At 33.0% G+C, this 26022-nt stretch overlaps 3 protein-coding genes across 3 annotated transcripts in view; 2 read left to right on the top strand and 1 right to left on the bottom strand.

The window, feature by feature from the left end:
- The window catches only part of DNAlig3 (DNA ligase 3), a 43488-nt gene extending 27483 nt beyond the window's left edge, over nt 1–16005 (bottom strand). The window contains exon 1 of the mRNA XM_018543914.1: nt 15915–16005. The gene's annotated coding sequence lies outside the window, so the exon portion shown is untranslated. The remainder of the gene's footprint in view (nt 1–15914) is intronic.
- On the top strand, nt 885–9689 carry LOC108777113 (uncharacterized). Its single transcript, XM_018543915.1, has 4 exons — nt 885–949; nt 4679–4872; nt 5796–6057; nt 9495–9689. Exons 2-4 carry the CDS (start codon nt 4699–4701, stop codon nt 9551–9553), a joined length of 495 nt encoding a protein of 164 aa, XP_018399417.1. The 5' UTR covers nt 885–949; nt 4679–4698; the 3' UTR covers nt 9554–9689.
- A 2445-nt stretch (nt 16006–18450) lies between the features above and the next one.
- Nucleotides 18451–24472, top strand: mys (position-specific antigen beta subunit myospheroid). The gene is made up of 10 exons (XM_018543916.1): nt 18451–18611; nt 19446–19629; nt 19787–20099; nt 20187–20415; nt 20487–20571; nt 20983–21630; nt 21799–22110; nt 22438–22638; nt 22858–23361; nt 23691–24472. The coding sequence occupies exons 2-10, from the start codon at nt 19447–19449 to the stop codon at nt 23754–23756; spliced, it is 2541 nt and encodes an 846-aa protein (XP_018399418.1). The 5' UTR covers nt 18451–18611; nt 19446; the 3' UTR covers nt 23757–24472.
- The last annotated feature ends 1550 nt before the right edge of the window (nt 24473–26022 follow it).

The following is a 26022-nucleotide window of genomic DNA, read 5'->3' as shown; positions in this document are numbered from 1 at the left end:
TAATTTGCAAAAATGAAAATGTAACCTCTTATTATTACAGCAAATTTTTTGTTCATAGTACAATATTTTTCCTACTGTTACTTAAACCATAAGTAAGGTTACCAATATTTTAAGTTTAAGAATACTATTATACTCTTTCTGAGATGATAAAACTTCTGCCATCAATTAAAATTTTATATTTATAAAATTATGTCAATAGGAATTGACAATAAAAAAAATTAGGTTCCAAAAATTTTATTTTATTGAATACTTAATATTTAACGCATAAAAAATTATAACCCCTTTTTTCCGCGCTCGGATCTTTTTTTTTAAGTACACATATGTACTTTTTTCTTCCGATTCAGAGGGTAACCCTAGCTGTAAGAAAAATTACAAGTCACAAATTGCGATTCGACGGAAGGAAAGATCTCACTGATTCGATTCGACAATGGAAGGGAAATTGAAAACCACTCGATGCAACATCATCTCACAATTCCGTTCACACGATATCAGGATTTCCTTGGATTCCACAAGTCGGAATTCCAAGTCCGGTTTAACGGCGCGGTCAAGGAAAATCATTTGTAAACAGTAAACGTACGTTTGCTGTTTAACGTTTACCGATGAGAAGAAACGAGGGTACACGCGAGGTGGGAGTCGCGAACAGTCCTTCTTCTTGTCCACGTCGTGTCAGACACCTACTACAGGGTGGTTAAGTGAGACGTGCCCGGAGGGCGGAAGGCGGCACATTGGTGCGGAGGAGGATACCTGCGCGGGTATAATAGAGGGTGCAACAGCCCTTCGTCGCTCACTCTACTACCGCGTGTCGTATCGTTGGCGAGATAGAGCGCGAGTTTTCATCGAGGTTCGATCAAAGTAAAAGTTACTTCCCGCGGTTCCAACTGAAGTCCTGGTAGGACCTCCACGCGCTTCCATCTACAACTTGCATCCCTCGGCTCGTTTGAATTAAACGGTATTGTAAAATGGGATAATTTTGGCCCGACTTTTGATAATGTCCAGGTAGCATCTCAAACTCAGGATAAGGCATCTTACGTCTATTTTTTTTTTCAATGTAGATTAACTGTAATCTCAGTTCAACTTACTCTTCACTCTTTTCTAATTCTTGAAACTATAAAAAAATAGTCACAATGAGATTAAAATTAAACTGTATTAATAAAAAAAGAGGAATTAATCTCTGCGGAATCTATTCGGTTTATTCGATCTAGAACGTAATTTTTTTTCTTATTAATATTTTACTTAAAAACTTTTCTGATATTATGTAATAATTTCGTTTCTTGATGTACGATGTTGTTTTTTTTTTGTGAAATTTTTTATTTTTTAGAACTTTTCATAACCATATTGACTCAAACGATATGATCGTACAATAAATATGAACGAAGACCAACAGAGACGTTTTATGATGTCTGACATCCCGATTTTAGATATACGTGCTGTCTAGACATTTTTTTAATTTGGGCCAAAGTTATCTTGATGGACAAGGAATCTGTCGCAACTGTTCGGAATCGATTCAATTCTTTATGAAATATTCATTAAACACATCTAATACATATTTTTTTATAACGGTCCAATTTCAGCTTTAAAAGACAAAGCAATCTTCAAAACTTCATGGCGATGGAATATTTTCAAAATATTAAATTATAAATTAGAACAACAAAATTTTTTAATTTAAAAATACAAAACATTTCTTAGAGTACGTCAATCAAGCTAATTATTATTATAATTATTTTGATAATTCGATAAAATCATTTTTGAATCTGTATCTAAATTTTTAGACTTCAGCAAAACCGTCCTTTCTGTGTTCTAATAAATAAATCGCCAGTGCTTCTGCGTCGAACGCGAGCGAATTGGTTTCTAATCGTTTTGTTTGCGACGCGAGCGTCGCGATGCGCTCGTCCTCGCGGCCAGTAAATAATAGCGCGAAATCGATTTAGAATCTATAAATAATAGTTAAACGAGAGACGCGCGGTGTCTCTCTCTCTTTCACTTTTCAAATATTGGCGATCGCTCCTGTTGTGGCCACCGATTTCTGGTACATTTATCATTATTTTCCTCTAGCATTGTTATGATCACCGTGACGCGCGACGTGTCTGCGCACATCTGTCACTATCGTTTTCCCACTATCGTCATCGTGACACGCGATATCGCGCAATTTCGTGCCCGACAGCTTGGCCGCGGTCCCACTCCCTCGCACTGGATTTTACTTCGTTATCACGTGACACGCAACCCGTCACGCGATAACGCCGTATCGGTCAAGAGGATAATCCGCGATAACCCTCGGGAGACCCTCGCCCCGTGGATCGCACCAAAACTCCCACCCGTTCCCGCCTGTTCGCTCCTAAGACTCGGTCCATGACGAGGCAAAAAATCAATTAGACCAACGCGAGATCATCGCCGACGAGCGCCTTCTGCTTGAACCCCCCGCGCAACGTGAACACGCGGATAACCCGCGAGAACTTTTTATCTGTCGACCGGAGATGAGAGGAACATCAGGGTGCACGATACAATCATCATCATTATGTTTTCTCTTAATTTTCTCATCTTCGCTGTTCGTGAGGTACCGATGCAGCTACGACGGGGGTCTACGTGTCGAAAATTCTTTCCGATTGTATTAAGTGGATCCTCTAAACTTATTTGTGCCTCCTACTTTATTACATATTTATGTTATATAAATTGACTGATTATGACGTAGCATTTTTATCGGTTGCGTTAACCTATCGAAATTTTATATTGATATTGCGGATAGACTAACATAATAAAAAAATTGGCTGCTGCAACCAAAAGTTGGCTTTCTTAAGAAATTGACTAATAATAATAATAATAATTGACTAATCTTAAACCGTAATTACGGCTTAAGATTTAAAGTTTAGGTAATAGCCTATTCCTATTAGATGCATTAAGAAAAAAAATTTAATAAAATTTACTATATTTTGATAAATATTTCTTTAAATGATATACTAGCTAAACTAAATGTTTAAATACATATTTATTTGACACAAAAGAACCATTAGTTTTTAACTATCATTTTTTTATTTAGCTAAACATTTATTTACTCTATAAGTAAAATAAACATGTATTAGAATTTAGTAAATTTTTTTCTCTGCGTATCAAAGAAGATAATACAATTCCTTGAATTAAATAATAATTTGTTATTTTAAAAAAATTATATTATATATCAAAATATAAATCAGTCCACACTTCTACGGATATGTTAAGTTAGCACCCCAACTATAGTAGTACTCAGGAGTTCTGATTAGAGTTCCCACTTCCTTTTGACGAGACGAAGAGTTCCCTATAGTTAATAACTAGAGTTCCGCTCAATAAACATTTTTTAAAAATGGGGTGCTAACTTTTTATCGAATTTCAAGGTGGAATAGTTGTGAGCGGCTTAATAGCTACAATTTGCGATTGTCTAGAGTTCCTGATATGTAAAAAAAATTTTCGAAAAATAAAAAAAAATTAAAAATTTTTGAAAAATTAATTTTTAGATACAATAGTTCTGATGATAATTCCTGCTTCTTTTTGACGATACGAAGAGTTCTCTATGATTTTTAATAACATATGTGCTTAATAATCATTTTTTAATAATTTTTAAAAAATGGGGTGCTAACTTTTTAACGAAATTCAAGATCGCATAGTTCTGATCAGCTTAACAGAACTATTTTGTGAATACCTAGAATTCTTGATACATAAAAAACATTTTTGAAATATAATAAATTTAAAAAAAAATAGTGGAAATCTTTGAAAATTTAGAACTCGTCGAGTACTATAAGAAACGCAACTCAGAACTACTCGGTACTCTCAAAAAAATTGTCAAAAATTTCTACTATTTTTTTAAAACTTTATTATTTTTCAAAAATGTTTTTTATGTATCAAGAACTCTAGGTATTTACAAAATACTTCTGTTAAGCTGATCAGAACTATGCGACCTTGAATTTCGTTAAAAAGTTAGCACCCCATTTTTTAAAAATTATTAAAAAATGATTATTAAGCGCATATGTCATTAAAAATCATAGAGAACTCTTCGTATCGTCAAAAAGAAGCAGGAATTATCATCAGAACTATTGTATCGAAAAATTAATTTTTCAAAAATTTTTAATTTTTTTTTTAATATTCGAAAATTTTTTTACATATCAGGAACTCTAGGCAATCGCAAATTGAAGCTATTAAGCCGCTCAGAACTATTACACCTCGAAATTCGAAAAAAAGTTAGCATCTCATTTTTAAAAACTGTAAAAAAAAATGTTTATTGAGCGGAACTCTTTGTTATTAACTATAGGGAACTCTTCGTCTCGTCAAAAGGAAGTGGGAACTCTAATCAGAACTCCTGAGTACTATAGTTGGGGTGCTAACTTAACATACCCCACTTCTACGTAGTTTCAAAGTAAATAATCTGTATTAATGTATGTATCCAGTAAATTCCAGTATAGATTTCTGTAAGAGACGACTTTCGAATGACTCAACTAGATAAAACTCTTAACTCGTAAATTATCATAATACATGTTTCATAATTCTTTCATAATTCTTATCTACATCATCTTTCTCTCCCTTGTATAATTTCTCTATCAGTCGTCATTACAGTCACATATTAATTCTTGTAATAATAAATCCTGATACCTCATATATTAATTCTCTATGTTATCCTTATCTTCTGTACGAGCGCACTTATTTCTCGTTTTCGCAGAGAGCACGAGATACAAGGGAATGACGGAAAGAGGTAGCCGACGAGCCGCCACTAGGACAAGCTTGTGTCTGTTGGCGGCACTCGTGCTGTCCTGTACCACAAGTGGCAGCGACAAGGCCCACGCGCTTCCGCGACCGGAACCGTTGCCATCAGGCATCTTCTTCGGCGATTCCGCGGACGAGGCGGAAAATATCGTGAGTAGTATACTCTTAGACCCGGTTTTTCATTTAATTTCAGGCTAATTATAATTATGTTTAACCTGATGATAATATAAAAATTGTATTTCTCTATCTATGGTTAATCACTAAACGGATGGTTTTGTAGTGATAACTTAAAAAGTTATTCATTATGAAACGATCGATTTAGAAATTAATCATAGCTAGAAAATTAGTTTTTGTATTATCGTTAAATAAAATAAGATTCAAAATCACAAGTGTAAAAACCACAAGTTATATCTTATAATCTTTTTTAATTACAAATTATATCGATCTTTGTTTTTATTGACGTCTTTAAAAAGATAAGTCCTTCATATTCTTGAGAAACGTAGAAAAAATTTTGTCAAATTAATCGGTTTTTTAAATTTTTAGAAGAAAATGAAATTTTTCCTTTTACTTCCTACATCCCTGAAATTAAGCCGTTTCGGCCATTATTCATATAAGGTTTTCGTTTCAAATTAATATAGAAGACTCCTCCCCTTTAAAATCTTTAGAATATTTAATTATCCATCGTAATATCCATGTAAATTTTTCATTCTTCATTCGCAATCTTTGTCTTCAAACTTTAGTGAAGATTTTTATTATATTGTTCTAATTTCGAACTGTTTAAAAATCTAAAAAAAATTCTTACATGCTCATATAATTGCTTTACCAACAAATTTTTACTATTATAGAAGTTGGATTGTAATTTACTTATTTTTTATAGATTTAAATTGATACATCAGAATTATTTACAGTAAAAAAGTGTGCCTTTAAAGTTCATCATTGTCGACAGAGGATTCGCGCGCGCGCGTTGAAGGATTTTCTCTACATATATAATACATAAATTTCACAAGAAGAATCATATTATTAATTTAATTATTTTATATCATATCTCTGAAATCTTATTGTCTCGATCACAGATGTTAGTGAACCGCCTAAAACAGCTGATGGAGCAGAAGCATCGGGTAGTCGAGCAGGAGCACGAAATCACCGACGAGCAGATCGAAATCCAGGCACTCTTAGAGGCGAAGGCGAGGGAGCGGGAGCGTGCGATGTTAGTGGAACAACCGCCACCGGACTACTCCTCTGGAGAAGCGGAACCAGAAGCGTTGCCGGTACCCGCAGCTATGATCCACGATCATCAACATCCAGGCAAACGACAAGGTGTGAACGCAGTCAGTTGTGAGTATTCTAACAGTTTTTATTTTTGTTGCAAAGGGAAGATGCAGGCTCGAATCGAGTCCCACCGAAACGTCGTAATACTCCTGAGATACACCCAGCATAAAAAAGGGTAAAACAAGAACTATTTGTGATAATAAGTATCTATTTTTTTTTATAAAAGAGAAACGATAAATCACACAGACGCGAACCTCGATATATAAAAAAAAGAACGGTTGCTACAGCATCTAAATATTTAGCTAAAAATCTGAAAATCATTTCAAAACTATCGAAATAATTATATAGAACATTCAAGCATGATGAGCAACGTAAAAAGTCTCTAGCAACCAGTTTGAGTGTCCTACATAATGATTTTGATGATTAAACAAAATAATTAATTTGTTTTCAGATTTAGCTAAATATTTAGATACTTTAGCAAAACCGTTCTTTTCCACTGCACATAAATTTAATTACCAACCGTCATGAGTTATAATCCACTACCTCTCCTTCTGATTTTTATAATTATTTAATATAATTTAATAAATATATATATATATATAAAACACACAAATAAGAAAGAACGATTTAATTGAAATATCTAAAAATTTAGTTAGATACAGAGCTCTGAAAATAATTTTATTGGACCATCAAAATAATTATTATAGAACATTCAAGCTGTATATCAAAATTTTTGACAACATTTCTCATTGTATATTTAAGTTTCCTAATTATTTTGACGGTCCAAAATTATTTTCAAATCTGTATTTATACTGAGAGAAATGTTGGAACAACCATAATCTATAATTGATATATAAATTACAAAATTTTTAATTTTTTTATTAAAAAGTTGTGTTGTTCTAATCAAAAGTTTAATTAGCCTAATCAAAATTTACAAGATAGAAAAATTGAGAGCATCATATCGTGAAACGGTTTAAGAGAAATTGAATAAATAAAATGCGAGATATAGAATATAAAGCGAAAGATCGCAGAACCCGCGAAAAGAATCTAACGCGAAAACGTTTTAGTAACATTAGATACGTAACGAGATACGTTTGGGACATTCGGGACCATTTCTATTTCCCGTGGATTTTCCGTAGCGACGTGAAATGACTCGAAATTATCATTTCTCCCAGGATTAGTCAACTGGATCCCGAAAATTGGAAACTTATGCCGCGCACGTTTCAGGAAATCTCGCGGAAAATTCTTTTTCATTTTCTAAGAAGGCGGCCGAGAATGCGTTCCCTTCTATTTCGGCGGTAAATGTCGGGGGAAAATCTTTAGAAAATTCGAAAGATTTTCTCAGCTATCGATAATCTCACGAATAAACTCTTCTCGTCAATAGATGTATATACGTATTGCATACATATATATGGTATATATATATATATATGGCAATCTGCGCGGCGTTCGAGTCGATCGAAGGCGATCGATGCTAATTGATTGGAGCAATTGGCGCGTGACGCCATTATATGTCTTTAGTTTTTTCTCTATCTCTTTGTCTCTTTCTCGTACGTGCCTTTCTTGATTGATTCCTCGAAATTGATTCTTTGATTCGAGAAAGGGAGATCGCCGATTGTAGATTTTTCATTTAAACTTTAAAGTAGGTAACAAGCGGTATTTTTGACAATTACGTTCATTGAAAAAACGAAAGCGGCTTTTTGTCTTTTCGTTTACAGCAGAGATAGTTTATGATATCTAAAAATAAAAAACGTTTATATAAATGCAACTTCGAGAATATTAATATATTTAAGATGCGTGATAATATTTTTCATGGCCTTTAATTTTATTGAAAGTGAGTAGTTGTACAAATTAAGTTTCATTTTTAGTTTTAATTTTACAAAAAAAGCGCATTTTAAGTTCAAATATTTTCTCACCGCGGCCTCGAAGTGTCACTCGTTGCGTTTACTATACGTCACGTGACACAGTAGTGCAAGCGATCTAATAATAATCTAAAAAAGCATGACGATCACTGATAAAGACATATATATTAGACGTTGCATTCTTTTCGCGTTTCAATTAAAAAAGAATATGGCTGAAGCAACCGAAACTGTACTGCTCTTGACGTCTGTGAAGCTGGCCCCTCATTGTCAAAATTTTGAAAAAATAAGCAGAGTTCTGGTTGCCCCTCGAAGAGTTCTAGAGTTCTCTATCAAATTTAGGAAGAGTTCTATTGATTAAAGCAGCGAAAACATTTGAAATTACGGGGGGCCAACTTCACGATTCTGCAACTTTGAAGAGCTATAACTTCTAAACCGTTCATTTTAGCACGTTGGTCTATAGAAGACAATCGATAGAACTCTTTGGGGGGCTATCAGAACTCTCAAGAAACCACCGAATTTCCAAAATTTTTTTCCAAAAAAATTCGGCAATCTGATACGAGTTCTAGTAGCCCCACGAAGAGTTCTAACGATTATCCTTAACAACCAATGCTCTAAAATCAATATTTAGAAAGATATGGTACTTTGAAGTTACAGATTATTAATAATTTTCTAAGTCCACAGACGAAAAATTTTTTTCTCGGAAATCCGGTGTTATCTTGAGAGTTCTGGTAGCCCTCCAAAGAGTTCTAACGATTATCCTTAATAATCATTGCGCTAGAATCGTGAAGTTGGCCCCCCCCCCGTAATTTCAAATAGTGTTTTCGCTGCTTTAATCAATAGAACTCTTCCTAAATTTGATAGAGAACTCTAGAACTCTTCGGGGGGCAACCAGAACTCTGCTTATTTTTTCAAAATTTTGACAATGAGGGGCCAGCTTCACAGACGTCTGCTCTTGAGTAGTGAAAACGACGTGTAAAAAGCGACAGAAACGATTTTGTTAAAATATGTGAAAATTAAACTAGAAAATATTTTTTTTGGATCGAACATTTTAATAAAATCGTTATTTAAATTATGACAAATAATCATAAAAATCAGAAGGACAATAAACTTGTGACGGTTAATAATTATATTTGTTTGTTGATAAACACGAGCGCATACAAGGAAAGAATAATTTTACTAAATTTTTTGCGTTAATTTTAAATTTGTTTGTCGTGAGAAGAGCTTTCTGAGTAACATGCATTACAAAATTCCTGTACTTATCCCTTCAACAAATAATAAAATGATTTGCAGGCAATAGCTACTAAATTTAAGATGATTTTCTATTTATTATAAAAGGCTTTAAAAATAAATTATTTTAAGTAAGAAAAAGATCCTATATAATAAACTATTATTAATTTATTAGCAGAATGTACAAGTTTTTTAAAAAGATCAAATATGTCGATTACAAAAAATTCGAGCCTATTGGATAAATTTTAACCTCATTTTCAGCATCAAAAAAATATATGATTCATTTTCCTCCAAAATTATCCATTTGACAAAATCATTGTTAATTAGTGCTATTGCTATATTATTGGAGCGATGTGACATTCATCGAGATGCAACCACAGCAACGGCGAGTAACGAACGCAATTTATGTTTCAGACATGTCCCTGTGCCACTTCAAGATCTGCAACATGGGACGTAAGAGGCAATCGAAGTAAATCTCCGTAAAAGGCAGTCGCGAGAAGTTCGAAACGGACGGCGGATGCGACGAGGAGCTGAGGAGCTAGGAGGAGACCTCATTGTGCTTTAAGAAAATACTAAGTAAAGATCAATAAAAAAAACACATCTTGCCACGACCAATTAAAAATTGAAGTGAAGAAGATAGCAACGACGAGCGGTCAGTCTCTTTAGTTGTTTCAATACTTCTTGTCTTTTCGAGACATCTTTTTCCTTTAAAGGAGAGGAAAAATCGAATTGTTGTCTGTAAAATCGAGTTGTTCCTGAACTAAATTCAAAAAATATTCAATAATTGAGTTAAAAAATTCACTTAAATTTTAATAAATACTTGTTTAAATAGTACTAAAACAAAGTATTTACTTATAATAAATATTTACTCAATAAAAAATAATAAATCAAATTAATAGTCCTTGTACTAAATAAATGTATATTTATATTTAATATCTAAATATTTAGTTAGTATTATAATAGTATTATAAATATTTATTAAAATTGAGTAAATTTTTTTTCTAGTATATAAACAAAAATATTCATTCTTTTCTATCAAAAAAAAGGTACAATAAAAATATATAAAAGCAAAGAAAGTTTGCCGTGAGAAAAACGTGACACATTGTTAAAGAAAAATTATCGTTTCCTCTTTGCTATCCCTTCGGAACAATGATTGTTACCAGTATTACACACATATACACACGTCACGTTGGATCTATAAGTGCGGCAGAGTTACAGCGAGAAAAACGTGAATCACGCGAATCGTTCGACGAGCGCTTCCATTAACGAATGTCGAGCCTCATCAAGTTCCACCCCTTCCCGTTTGTAACAAAGTACCGTCGGACAAAACAACGTGCGTGTGTCGAAAAAAAAAATACAATAAAATAAAACGTACTCGTTCGAATTAATGTCGAAACCGTCCTCGGCCGTCAGACGAAGACATACCGTCCGACTGGTTCGGACGAGAGCTGCGCGAGCTGCCCGACTACGGTTGTCTGGAACTACTTACTGAGATTACGACGAGATACTATTAAGTAAGGATTCGCACGACTCCGAAAACGATGCACACGAGATGCATGCGCGATTCAAAACTCTAAATTCTTTGGAGTGAAATCTCACTCTAAAGAATAAAAATTGAGCAAGTATTAAAAAAAGTTATTAGTTTTGTTATTAAAAATATAACGAAAGCTTCCAAGAGAAAATAGGATGAGAAAATGGTAAAGAAAGTAGCAAATAAATCAATTAAATTCTTCAAAATTGTTAATAATGTAATCTTAAATGACTCCTGTTGTCTTGAAAATAGAGAAAGTAGGGTGAGAGATGTCTTAACAGATTCTAACCATGCTGACTTCTAAACAAGACTACGAGAGATATATAGGGGAAAAAAAGCAAACAAGTGTGATTTATTAACTGTTGATTTTATTTCGAGGCATAGAATACCTGACGAATTTAAGAACAAAAAGCCAAAGAAAATCATACGTAAACTTTGGAATCACTAAATTTTAGAACAGTCACAACTGAAATTTGAACTAATAACTCGATTTGAGAATATGTATCTCGATTTAACGATAAAAAATTTTACGAAAAGAAAATCTCGTTATATATTTCACTTTACAAGAAAAAATACAAAATCGTTGCTCAAGTTTTACATAAATACTCGATTAAATTGATTGATACGAAAATTGAAATCTTACTTAAAAGTACCTCATTGATGGTAAAACACGAGAGAGAGAGTGATTAGATAACTTCTCTTTTTTTGCAAAATTATATCAACCGTTTGAAAAAATGGTGTCAATTGAATAATTGGGCGATTAAATAAGCAATTATTATTTTCGGCGATAGTATATATTGTTGTAACAAAAAAATTAGAAAATTTATGATATGAAAATAAATACGATTTGTGCCGAAAATAAATGGTCTGTGTATTTATCGAATATTGAAACGTTCCTCTAATAACGTTATGGATACGTTACCATTAGTCCCAAACTTTCTTCCCTAAACTTCTTTCCCAAACAAAATTAGAGATAGATTTAGAGTGATAGATTTTATTATTTAGCAGAAATTTTATAATATATATATTTTTACAATCAATTTCACAAATAAATTTCTGAGGAAAAATTATTCAATGATGTCTTTCGATTGACCAAACGTGACATTCGTCGCGCTATTGGAAAAAACCAATGAAAGAGAATAATGTGCAAGATTTCTGCTATGCTGGACGATTATATGTTACATATATCAATCAATGAGAGAAAAGAGAAAAGAAGTGGAAGAACTTGACCAGCTGTGCGCCAATTATTTAATCGACACCAATCGAACCATTTTCTCGGTCGTGCTTGATAGATCGGATAATAAAGCAGTAATAAAAGATACACTGTCAAAAGAAAGAAAAAAAGAATAGCAAAAGAAGATCGAAAGCTGAATTTCAAAAAAAAGCTCTCCTCCTCGCTTGTGTCGCGCGGACGCTCTTGCGACGTAAAAAGAAATTATTTAACACTAACGGACTACGCGCGAAGATTTCGTGAAGAAAGTATGTATAATAGAGGGACGAAATATATCGCGTTTAAAACGGAAATTTATCGACACGAATAGGCGACTGAAAGACGATCTCGATCGCGCGCGATCCAAGTTAGAATACGAAAACTATTGACTCGGCCTCGTCTATATATTTATTATTACCATTGTTATTACTACTACTATCGCTAATTATTATTACTATTCCTAGTTGAGTTAAGCCGAAGGAACGCGCGTGCCGAATCCATTCTCGAAACATCATCAGACACAAGAAGTGATTTATTTAAAATTTGTTCGTTAATAATATAATCGTAGAGATTTTACTCTTCAGAGTGAAATTCACTTTAAAAATTTTAGGGAATGGGCATTGAAAATTTTTGAATTAATTAAAATTCATTATTTGATATTTTTCACGTAATATTTAGTTTACACATGTTGCATTTATCATTATTTAATTACGTATCAAATAAAATCAATTATAAAAAAATTTTGTGAAAATATAATGATAAAATTTTTCAAATATAAAAAAACACTTCTATAGTGAAAATAAAGAAAGAGAAATTATGATATTACTTATATTATAAACTATATTAACATTTATTTGGATAATACTTAAAATTAACTCTTAAACAAATTTTTCTTAAAAGAAAGTTTGGTGTTCGATTATAATCTTCAATACACAACTCCAATAAAACCCCCCCAAAAATCCACAAATTTCGAATTTTTTGCCTAAAAAATAAAACAGCCTGGATTTTTTGGGGTAAAATAATGTATGTTATATTATTAAATAGGAAAATATAACTAGCAGACGTTTCTGTTAGTTGGTGTTTTTGAAGTAGTGTTCTACGCGATATAATCAATCAATACAATTTGCCGGTAACTCGCCATCACTTGAAATCGCCGATGCATTTCGAGTACATTTCGCGAGGATAACCGATGGAGGAGGTGATGAAGGAGGGCACCCGCATTCCTTCGTTATTTATGAATCGCTGAAGTCCGACCGTTTCTTCGAGAGAAACGCAATCGCTTCTTTATTTATTTAACTAACAATTATTTCGTAGAGCTTTGTGGTATTATATCCCTCCCCTCCTATCTGTAAATTAATACTCTTGCGCTTAATTCGTAATCTATCGATGCTTCCTTTTACTCTCACCTTTATTGTATTTGTCAACTAAACGTACCTTTCCAGGTTCGTTTCGTTAATTAAATTTGAACCGGGACTTGAACGAGAAAAAAAATAATGAAAAAAAAAGTAGAAAAAGGAAACGTCCCGATATGACGCGCGAATCGGCGCATGTATGGTACCTCAAACAATGCTAACGATAATAAACTGTATCATCAGAAGTCCCCTCGTTTATTTATCTCATTTTTATTTATATGCGTCCAAATGATCCTATGATGTAAAAATATTAGGTGTAACATTCTGGTGGAAGAGCATAGTTATTCAAAGTAATGGCGATATTCGAGACCAACCAAAAATTGGTTCCAATTTTTAATTGAGAGCCAAATTATTGACGCGTTCTACATATTTCGATGAAGATAATACCAACAGAATATAGAAATTGATTAACTTAAGTTAAATTATTTTTAATGCTTGAGTAAAGAAGGCAACGATTTAACTGCACAGGAGCGACACAAAATGCTAATATTAATGAAGATTTTAAATTGACATTTAAATATAATAATCTATTTAATATATTATTTTTTGTTTTTTTAATAAAGCTTATTCATTATATTTATTTTCCTATGTTTATTATAATATAAAAATAAGATTTATAATTGCATAATAAAGGAATTTATAGTTTTAATTATACATTATTCAATACTTTAATAATCTTTTATTTTAATACTTATATTTATATGGTAATTAATTGGAATTATATAAAATTTAATATTAAAAATATTTATTTATAGAATTACAATTATATTAATTCGACTCTACCAAAATACATTCAGCAATCATAATATGCAATATTGCATCTGGCTTCTCATTATATATGTTATACAAAATCCATTTTTTTTTTTTAAATATTTGTCCTTGTAATATATTTATTTAAAAAATAACATAATATCATCACGCGAAGAGTTTAAATAACATATTTCAGTGTTGAACAAGAGGCTGCTTGTTTGAAACAAATTTTTGTAGAAAGCGATCGAGAAGAATTAGAATTTATCATTTATAACAATAAATGTTTTACAATGAAAGTGATTGCTTTAGAGATCGAAACTGCAATTTGTTTTTAACGATCGCGAATTTTGCGACGACAGTAGATAAAATTGGCATTTCTAAGAATAACGTATGAAAAACATTAGTATCTAAAGAATCTCTGCAAAAATTGAGAACTGAAGAAATGTGAACGAGCGCACAAGAAAACAAATCGGAAACCGCATCGTTGCGCCATCTATCATAAAGATGGGAAGCAAAACGAAAGGAAGAGGTAAGTACACGATTTGATAAATATAGCTATCATATCAACGCAAATAATCATAATTTCGCGTCTTTATTGATTATTGCCTGTCGCTCCCGTAATTTCTACTTTTAAAAAATACTGAAAAAGTCTACACCTTTTCTTAGAATTTTTCTTATATATGAATTCCGTGAGAGATGTGTAAATTTTCTCAACTTTTCTGAAAAATGTTCCTATTTGTATAAAAAATCTGAGAATTGAAAAAAAATTTTTAATTATATTCATAAATTATGAAAAGTTCTGAAAAAAATTATCAACAAAGCCACTGAGATTTTCAAATTTAATAATTATATAGTACAGAACAATATAATAATATAAATCAATGTAAAATAATACAAAATAATAATATAAAACAGTAATTTATAAAATAATATTTTTAAACAATCTAGAATAATTGTAATCTAGATATAAAACAAATAATAATATATTAAAAATAATATCATATACAAACGCTTGGCTGAATTATAATTATGCAAATTAATTTATTAACAAAATTTAAGGAAATGTTGGAGTTACCGACGAAACGAACGTTCATTTCGTATTTTTCCTTATCAATTTATTTTCCTTATACAGAATAAAAAATCCTTCCTAAAAGAAAAAAACACAAATAGCTTTGGAAAAGTACAAACTTGTATGAAAATTTCAAAAAAATTGTAAATTACAGTTTTCTATTATTGCGTAGATTATTCTTATATACTCGTATATATAAATTCAAGTATATCCAAACAAAAAGTACTTTCCTATATTTGAATAAAAGAATACCATGAGACTCTTAAATTATGATTTTAAAGCTTACAAGAGAAATGACAAAAAAGTACGATTTGAATGTACATACATAACATATATCGCATTTATGTGATATAGTAAAGCAAGAAATGTACGTATAACGTTTTACTTAATGTTTTCTTGATATACATAATATTTTATTTAGAATTAAAAAATTATTTTTATCGACACTTTTTATCAAATTTAATCGTCGCTCCAGTATATTTCCTTAAATGTGGAATGGAATCATATTTAATAATTAAGGCAAGTTTTTAAAAATCGAATTCTCACTCTAACTGAAACGTTTTATTTTAAAATTTTGATAAAAATTTTTAATATATATATAAAGTACAGGTCTGCATGTACAATTAATCCTAATATATGTAAAAAAATTTGCAATCTAACATCTGTCATATATTAGAAATTATCACAATGAAGAAACTAGAATACTAAATGCAGGAAACCTAAGGTAGATGTTTCTCCCTAGTTAGGCAAAATAACCTCTTTGACTGAAGGGTTCACGCACTGCGCTGTTTGCCTCGAATATCCCTGTCTGCAATCCCAGCTGTCCATCAAAATTTGTGAATGACAAGTGATGAACACTCACCGAAATAAAATTTAGTTTCTTCACCAACAGGACGATTTTACGAGTTATTCTATTTTACGCATATTCACACTGTGGCACAAGAAGGTTACGAATCGTTACGACACAGACTGATATAAACGTGAACGCGCCTTTACACCGAAGATACCGGCCTCGCGCGGACTGTTTATTGTTTACCAATGTCTTGTAGTGGTCACACTGTGTCCACACATACAAACACATACTAATCTAATTAAAAATCTTACATGATACAAATTCAGGCAGCACAGAATATTCATAATATATATATATATATAAATATTTATTATTATTTATTTTTTAATATTACATAAATATTTTATGTAATATTAATGATAAGTATAAAAAATACTCCTAATAAGTATTTTTTACTTGGATTATAATTACATGTCTTATTGAATATTTTTATAACACATATTTACTACAATATTTACAATAAATATTTCATAATATTTATAATAAATGTTTATGATCTGTACAATCTAAGAACACAAAGATATTTACAAAATGTTTAAAATAATAAGTTTTATAAATATATATTTTTTGAAATTATTTTGTAAATATTGTGCACTATTTATAAATTGTCCATACAATTTTTTAAAAAATCTGATCGTCTCTAAAGGACTAATTAAAATGCAAGATAATTTTATATACTCACCAATACGTCACATCATTGATTATACGTGCGTGTTGTCAGGGTTGTGTAGTGATGACGCATCTTTCAAAACATTTATCATCTCAAAACGTTATCGATGCAACAGGAATGAATGAAGTAAAAGCGAGGACAGCTCCGTGGAAACACCGCGAAATAACCGTCGCGACCTTCTCCCGTTCTCCTCTCGCTCGATGGAATAAATCTCGCGAGATGCATCTTGACAGATCGCCGATGCTCCAATCCCTAATTTGTATCACACGATTAATAAATCTCATCTGTATGACTAATTATACATAATACTTACTGATTAATAGCATCGGAACGCATCGCTGTTCGATCCGGAGCTCAACCGGCCCGTTTTCGCGACGATTTTTACTGATCCACTGATTTGAAAATGGCGCTAACTTCACTCTGATGCCGTGTGACGTACGCTACTATGGGGTCAAATTTAGTTCGATTAAAAAATATGAACAATTAAAATTTAATATTGTATATGCAAGCACAAATCCTGGAAATTATTAATTTTTATTAAACAAATTATTAAACAATTAGAGAAATTTGTAATTTATAATTCATATACAGAACCATTCATTTTAATTGTAACAGATAAATATTTCGAAAATGAGTTATACAGCATAATAGAAACGTCACAATTTGTACGTCTCCATCAATACCATAAAATATACTTTTCTGGTAAAATTGCATATTTTTGGAAATATCGTATTTAATTTTATTCTTAACGAATATCTCAAAAATATGCAATTTTATCAGAAAAGTACATTATATATTATCAGGGAATGGAAAGTTACTTTTTAAAAGTAACTAGTTACAGTTACTCGTTACCGAGTAAAAAATGTAATTAGTTACAGTTACAGTTATCGCTTTTTAAAAGTAACTCGTTACAGTTACCGTTACTTGAAAAATAACTTTTCGTTACTTTTCCGTTACTTTTTTAAAATCAATTTAAAAATGTACTTTTGCATTTTTTTTTATATGTAATACTGACAAATATATATATAGTTTTATTAAAAAAAAAAAACAATGTAGAATGGCTCAAATAATAAATTAAATAAAAGTAAAATGAGAAGGGTTACGAGCCAAAAATGAAACAGTTTATTTCCGATAAGAACGACGATGACAATGTAATTAAATGTATAAATATATATTAGAACAACAACATGGATAAAACAAGATAAAAACAAACGACGTTTCCACACTTATTGTCATCGTCTTTTAAACTGTTTCGCTTTTGGGTTCGTAGCCATTCTCATTTTACTATTATTTAATTTATTTTTTAATTTTTTTTAAACACAATTTTGTAATTCTAAAACCTGTAAAATATGCAGCAAACTGAAATATTTGTATGTCCTATGTATTACATAGAAGATAGAAGTGTAAAATAATTACTGAATCATACGGCCGAATGTCTAAGGGCTTTCAAGTCTTATTGATAAGCGCTGTAAATAGCATGTATCCAATCGAACCGTGTTCAATCGTGTGCAAAGTAACGACAAAAGTAACTGTAAATTTCGTTACCGTTACCCAAAAAATGTAACTCGTTACCGTTACAGTTACCAAAAAAAGAAAGTAACGCAGTTACCAGTAAAGTTACCAAAAAAGTAACTTGTAACTGTAACTTCGTTACAAGTAACGAGTTACTTCCATTCCCTGTATATTATTATTTACTCTTTAGAAAACTTTAAAGCGCGTTTGCAATAAACTGAATGCAGCTAATTGCGCGGCGGGCGACAGACCAATCCGCGTCGCCGCGTGAACTTAGCCGCGCTCGCAACGGAACGGACGTATAGCGCGACGCGCGACCCGACGCGAGAAACGAGAGAAGTGAACACTCCCTACGGAGTGTTGCGTGCGCGTTGGTGCGTTCGTTTGGTGGATTGCCATTTATGGTGATCTCGAGTGACGACGAGGGAAACATCAAACCAAACATCACGTCTGTGATGCTGTAGAACAACACGGAGGAGAAAAAAAAAAGGAAGGAGGAAAGACACTCCGTCTCACGGAAACAAGTAAGCACGTTTCCTCTTTGCCTCTCTTCACTGCTTACGACACGAACTCCGCCGCTTATCGTCCGCTTCGGTCGCACGCGCGAGTAGACATCGGAGTGATGATGCTTGGCAAATATAAAGATGACGGCATCCTCGTCGTATGAATAAGCAGCGGAGGATGCACGTCGTGCACGACTAGGCAGTCGTTAGATTCGATCGCGATCCGTCCGTTTCGCATCGAGACGGTTTCCTGGAAATGGAAGCGAAATCGTATGTAATCTAAGGTGACCAAGTCCTCAATGAAAAAGAGTGGAATATTTAAAAAAATTAGTACCATAATTAAATTTTAATGATTAAACATTTTTATAACTGTTAATGAACTTCATAATACAAGTAGCGAGGTAGCCCTTGATATTCTAAGGATGTTTTGAAGTTTTGAGGATACTTTGATTTTTGCTCTCGGGCAAGAAATGAATGGAAGTAGGGAACGTCCTGAGTATATGTAATATTTTTCTCAAAATATCTTCAGAATATCATGTGTTATCTAAGGAACAATATTATGTTTGAATTGTATTACTCCATCAGCCTGTTTAAAACTCTTTTTGACACAGATCCCTCATAACAAATTTTGTTGGATACACTAGTATGTATATTATATACCTATGATTTTGTAGAATATTCAGTAGTTCAAGCTTGGTCTTTATGTTGGAGGTACTAGTGGCTAAATTTGCTGCTACTTTAATGCCATTAATTACTCTTTTTTAATTTTCATATCCTGTTATTTCTGAAATATTTATCTATGTGAATTTCTTGTTAAATCAAAGGATTGATAGTGGTTTACCTGCGATTTTACAGAATGTTCGGCAGCTCAAGATGGATCCTCGTGTTGGGGGTGCTAGCAACGAGCCTATCGGCCTTGTTTGCTCAAGCAAACTATCCTCCTCCTCCAGAGAGATTGACCGGCATGAATCCATGTATCAGTAAACAGACATGTCATGAATGCATACAGACTCCACACTGTGCTTGGTGCGCGGCACCAGTAAGTCCATATTGATTCAATCAGAAAGTCTATTATACCTTAGTTTATTATTATCTTCTCTTTATAATCATGTAGCTCTTTCACTAACAGAAAGATGAGTAAATTTGTAGTTTAATATTTTATTGATATAGATTCTAAATTGACGTCACTTTTGTAGAAATTCTCAGAGAAGAGGTGCTTCCTACCGAATATCAATACTAAAATATTTGCGACGTGTCCTCCTGAGTATACATGGAACCCAGACAACGTCTTCAGCATGCTGCGACATCGAAACTTGACAAAGGGTGGTTACGCCACTGGTGGAGGAGGAGGAGGAGGATACGGTAGCATCGAGAGTTCGTACTCCAACTTTTCGTCTTCTAGTTCGTCTTCTTCTCATTCTCATAAGGAAAGTTGGGGCGGTAGCGGGAGCAGAAGACAAGAAGCTGTACAAATGTGGCCGCAAGAAGTTAATCTGAAGCTCAGAATAAGTAAATTATTGTTATATTATTATGTGAAAATAAAACTAAAATTTTGTATATTTTATTCTATCGACTCGATACGTTAATTTGTTTCAGATGAAGCTTACAGAATGTCCTTCGCTTATTCCCAAGCAGAGGATTATCCTGTCGATCTCTATTATCTTATGGATCTGAGTAAATCCATGGAGGATGACAAGAAAAAACTGTCTGACTTGGGCCAGTTATTGGTCGAGAGTATGAGCAAGATTACGAGTAATTTTCGTCTGGGTTTCGGTAGCTTTGTCGATAAAGTTGTGATGCCATACGTCAATACAGTGCCGAAATCGTAAGTCTCGAGATAAATTGAAGTATACCATGTTGTCCAATGTACTGTTACTCATTTTTTAAATCTCTCAGTCTTATCGAACCGTGTGACGGTTGCGCGGCGCCTTACGGGTACAAGAATATCATGAGGCTTTCTCAGGACACGAGCAAATTTGCGGTACGTAAATATCCATACACATTAATATAATATTCAAATTTCAGATTATAAATAAAATCTAACTGGCTTAATAAATCTAACTTTAATGCCCGTTTTTAGCAATGTAATTTAATTTCATTTCAACTAACTCTTCAATTTTTTGTAGTTCTAATTAGAAAAAGACGAAGAGTAAGTTGAATCATTAAAGTCAATCTACATTGAAACAGGCATATATAAAACTAATTTCTAATTTAAGATTAATTTTAGGTATAATTTAATTCTCTAGGTTCAAAAAGAGAGAAATTCTTCATTATATATAATTCTGAATTGAAATTAATAAAAAATCTTATATTGTACTTTTTATTAGTTTTTAACGAAATTGTAAATAAAAAAAATTTACTGATTTCTCAAGTGAGACGTTCTCTTTTACAGGGATTGGTACGTAACGCTTCGGTGTCTGGCAATCTTGACGCGCCAGAAGGTGGCTTCGATGCGATTATGCAGGCGATAGTTTGCCGGAATCAGATCGGTTGGCGTGAAAAAGCGAGAAGGCTGTTGGTATTCTCAACTGATGCCGGTTTTCACTACGCGGGCGACGGTAAGCTGGGTGGTATCATCAAACCGAATGACGGTCTCTGTCACTTGGATATCGGTGGCACTTACACCCACTCGTCTCTGCAAGATTATCCAAGCATTTCTCAGATCAACCTGAAGGTAAAGCAGAACGCGATAAACATCATATGGGCGGTCACCGAAGAACAGATCAACGTCTACAAGCGATTGACGAAGCAGGTGGAAGGTTCTTTTGCCGGTAAACTCTCGGACGATTCCAGCAACGTCGTAGAACTGATCCGCGAGCAGTATGACGCTATCTCAAGCTCAGTGGAGATGAAAGACACAGCCAGCAGTGCGATCAAGGTAAAATATTTCTCGAGCTGCTTGGGCACTGGACCAGCGGTTGAGACGTCAAAATGCGACGGACTCAAAGTCGGCACGAAAGTGGAGTTCATCGCAGAGATCGAAGTCACCAGCTGCCCTGCCAACAGATCGGAATGGAAGCAGAAGTTTGATATTTATCCGGTAAATTGAGTTTTATTTTATTTATGCAAATCTAATCGATCAATTCGAAAAATATACTAGTTAATTTATTTTATTTTATTTTTATCTTCTACATATTTCTCTTATTTTTATATTTTTTACATTGTAAAAATTTTGTCACCATTGTATATTAATCGGACTTTTTTTCAGGTCGGTATCAATGAGACTCTCACGGTGAATCTGGAAATGCTGTGCGACTGTGAGTGTGAGCGTCAAGGTCACATGTATGAGGAGCATTCACCCGAGTGCAATGGTGTAGGCACGCTGAAGTGTGGTGTCTGCGAGTGTTACGATGGATTTTTTGGCAAACACTGCGAGTGCAGCTCGAACGAGGAGCTAACCGGCTTTTACAAGCATTTCCATTCCTGTCGCCCCGACAACACCTCCCTCGTGGACTGCTCTGGTCGTGGTACGTGCGCCTGCGGTCAATGCGAGTGCGAGGAGCGAGAGAATCCGGACGAGGTATTACCTGAATTCTGTGACAGATAAATTCTTTTACAATAGGCATTTTTCTTTTCTTTAACCTTTTTTTTTTAAAGACTCGTTAGTGTAACCTACCTGCCTGCACATCTATAATTGCAAAATTTATTTATTCTTAATATCTTATTAATCATTATCTTAAGTAACAATAATTACACTCAGCGGAAGATATATACGAAATGCATAAGAAAATGCAACAAAAAGAAAATAGGTAAAATTAATAGTAAAACAAAATAGAATAGATAAACGTAATTATTATAACAATATTTATGTGGATAATATTTGCGATATGAATTTATGTTATTGTAGATAATATCGGGATATTTCTGTGAGTGCGACAATTTCTCTTGTGATCGTGATCAGGGTAAGCTCTGCTCTGATCATGGCACTTGCCAATGTGGTCAGTGTGTCTGTAATTCTGGCTGGACCGGACCATCCTGCAACTGCAGGTCTTCTAATGATTCCTGTATTGCGCCAGGAACCACGAATGGTGTGCTCTGTTCAGGCCATGTAAGTAACTAAAAGTATATGGTAACAAAAAATTACACTTGCTATTTAATCATCTTTTTGACATAATTTTAATTACAGTGAAATATAATAATTCTATTTACACATTCACATAACTATTTTAATAATTAAAAAAGAGAATATTTAATTACAAATGTAGAGACATATTACAAAAATTTAGAGATTTATCATAAAATGCTTCTCATCTGTTTGTTTATAAAGGGTGACTGTAGTTGCGGAGAGTGCATCTGTCACGAGGAAGGCAGCATTCGATATTCCGGCAAACATTGCAATAAGTGCCCGACCTGCCCAAGTCGCTGTGAAGAGTTGAAGCCCTGTGTACAGTGCCAAATGTACGGTACCGGAAATTATAGCGATCCTGAAGAATGCGCGAGAAATTGCAAGGAATTTGTTCCTGAGGGAGTGGAAACAGTGATCGTCGACGTGGACAATGACGAAGTGCCGTGCTTCGGCACAGACGAAGACGACTGCAAGTATAACTTCGTCTACTACTACAATGAGACCAATTGCCTGCAGGTGCGCGCTCAAAACGACCGTGAGTGCCCACCGCAGGTCTACATGCTCGGCATCGTGCTGGGCGTGATCGCGGCGGTGGTACTAATCGGTCTCGCATTGCTACTACTGTGGAAGTTGCTGACGACCATACATGATAGACGTGAATTCGCCCGATTTGAGAAAGAAAGAATGATGGCGAAATGGGACACGGTACGATTTGTATTTCTAATATTATAAAATTCTAATATTATAAACCATCAAATCGAGTTTTTAAGAATAAAATTTCTCAGATCAATTTTTATCAAAAATAGAAGGAATCTTGAGTACCGAGTTCGTAACTAATTTTTCGAAAAAAGTATAATTTAAAAATTAAAATGTATAAAAGATTCATAATGCAATAAAATATTAAAGAAAGGATAAAGTGATTTGATTAAAAAATAATATAATAAAATTAATTTTCCAAACCTCAAGCACAATTTTTGTAAGATTTATTTTATACTGATTAATTTAATAACGTTTTCTTCTTATCTGCTTTATAGGGAGAGAATCCAATTTATAAGCAAGCGACTTCCACCTTCAAGAATCCGACCTACGCCGGAAAATAATGTGTCTCGAAATGGAGGAAAGGATAATATGAGATTTAAAAAAAAAATCGTATTGTTGCCGCAATGTGACACGATTTTAAATAATTTGCAAATAATCACGAATGCCGACCGCACGCGATTTGGCATCTCGTCTCGAACTTAGCAAGAGTTTGAACTACACGAAAGCTTCAAACAGCATAACAAGATCTAAAGCTAACGTTTTAGCGTATATAATTATTTAAAGGAACTAATATTTAAAAATATATATATACTGTATACTCTATTTTTTGTTGAGATATTTGTAAAGAACGACTTAATACTGCCATATAACATAGACTGCATTTCGGATGCATGCGCGTGTGAAACGCGCTATTTGTTTACGAAGTCGTAATTTTATCGCGATCATGTTTTAAGAACCATTCTAGTTAGGCTAATTCTGAAACTCAAGTGCCTTTAACGTCAGTATCATAGTACGCTTGCATTAACTTTTGGTTTTTTTTTACATTTTTTACAACATTGTTTATATAACAATGTACGGGATGTTATTGACGTGTGAGATATAATTTAGAAACTAATTCAGAACTCTTGCAAAGCAAGAGAGAAATCTATATATGGATCTATTTCGCTTTGTTGTATCAGCTATTTAGATGCATTATATGCAAGTTTGCTATTTCTGTATTATAATATTATAAATTTCCCCGATGTCACTTTCAAGATAAAAAAAAAACACTTATTAGAAAAGCAAATATTAGAAAATGGCAAACTATTAGAACTTTGAATGCTACGTAACATTTTTTTTTTTAGAAGAGCAAACTGCGTGACTCATAAAGTATTACGAATATCGTTCTTAGTCAGCAAAATTATGCAGATATAAAACTGAACATTCTGAGATACTTTAACTGAGCATTTTAAGGCAATCAGTTGTAATAGTTTAAGAATGATTGAAACGCAAAGTAGTTGTAATTCCAAGATGAAGCGAAATAGAGTTGTATATAAATTTTTAATTTATTCTTCATCGCTAGTTTGATTTATAAATATATCGCATATATTAAATTATATCTCGTACTACATTATGTTTACTATACGTGGAAAAAAAGTATTGTTTCTTCGATCAGAAACGAATCTCGAAAGTTTCACACTATTTTTTACATTACCAGTGCAATCTGTATACTAAAGATACTTCACGCAGCGAAATTCGATGAATTGCATTTACCTGTGAACTTTTTATCCTGTAATGTAATTGTTTTAATCGTTAGAGTATATTTTTGCGCAACTAAAGAGACTCGAAAGTGTTTATAGGAAATTGTATAAATGTATAAAGTATTACCCAGCCCGAGTAGAAGTAAGTTTACTCCGTGTTATAACGTTAACTCGATGATGAAAACTGCACAATTATGTGACTTACGTATATTTCGTAAAAATATATAAATACATATATACACATATGTAAGATGCTCCTTAATTAAATGTCAATTTTTTATGGGGAAAAGAATCTAGAAGTGCAAGAAAAAAAGTGTCGGATCAAGCTTTATCATCCAAGTTGTATTAAATTTAAAAAAATTTGAATGCCTTACATTTCCGTTGTAATTTTTCAAAAACAAATAAGGAGAATAATATTTGAGGTATAATATTTCCTATAAATTTATATACACTTTCCTGTAAATTTAACTCCGTCAATATTTTGAAAGTGTTCGAAGACTCGAATTTTGACTCATTTAATTTCTTTTTGAGAAAGAAACTATTGTAGTTGAAAACGGACACTTAATTATAAAGCCTAAATGATTGGCATGAAGCGTTTGTCTCGAACTGCAAATTCTTCGGAAGGAAATTGGCATAGAACTAAGGATTGGTACCCTCCATACGTCACGTAGTCAGTCGTAATCAATTACGATATTTCTAACGTAAGAGGAGTACACCGAGAATATTTCAGAATACGTAAAGTATAAATAATTCTGAAAATAAACAGTTATGTGTGTGACAACTGAATTATTTATTTCAGTCTTCTCTCTCTCTCTTCGTAAATTTCACGAAGGAGTCAGATTGATTTGGAAGAATTAGGAGCACAGAAGTGGCCTTTTCTTCATTGTGTCACGAAAAAGATACTAATAATAATAGACGCGGTAGAGACGCAAAATATCAAGTCCGCCACGCGATCGTTATATACACATTTATCGTATTGTTTATCTAAATCGTTTTATTCTTTCTTTTAATGGCTAATTTTACAGTATCTCTAACCGCGTCCTCGCGACTTTATAATCGCGTTTTTCTTTTATATACATATATATTG

The sequence above is a fragment of the Cyphomyrmex costatus genome, unplaced genomic scaffold (assembly GCF_001594065.2).
Source record: "Cyphomyrmex costatus isolate MS0001 unplaced genomic scaffold, Ccosl1.0 scaffold408, whole genome shotgun sequence".
Taxonomy (NCBI): domain Eukaryota; kingdom Metazoa; phylum Arthropoda; class Insecta; order Hymenoptera; family Formicidae; genus Cyphomyrmex; species Cyphomyrmex costatus.
Note: the sequence above shows the minus strand (reverse complement) of the source record. Positions and strands in the feature narration are given on the sequence as shown.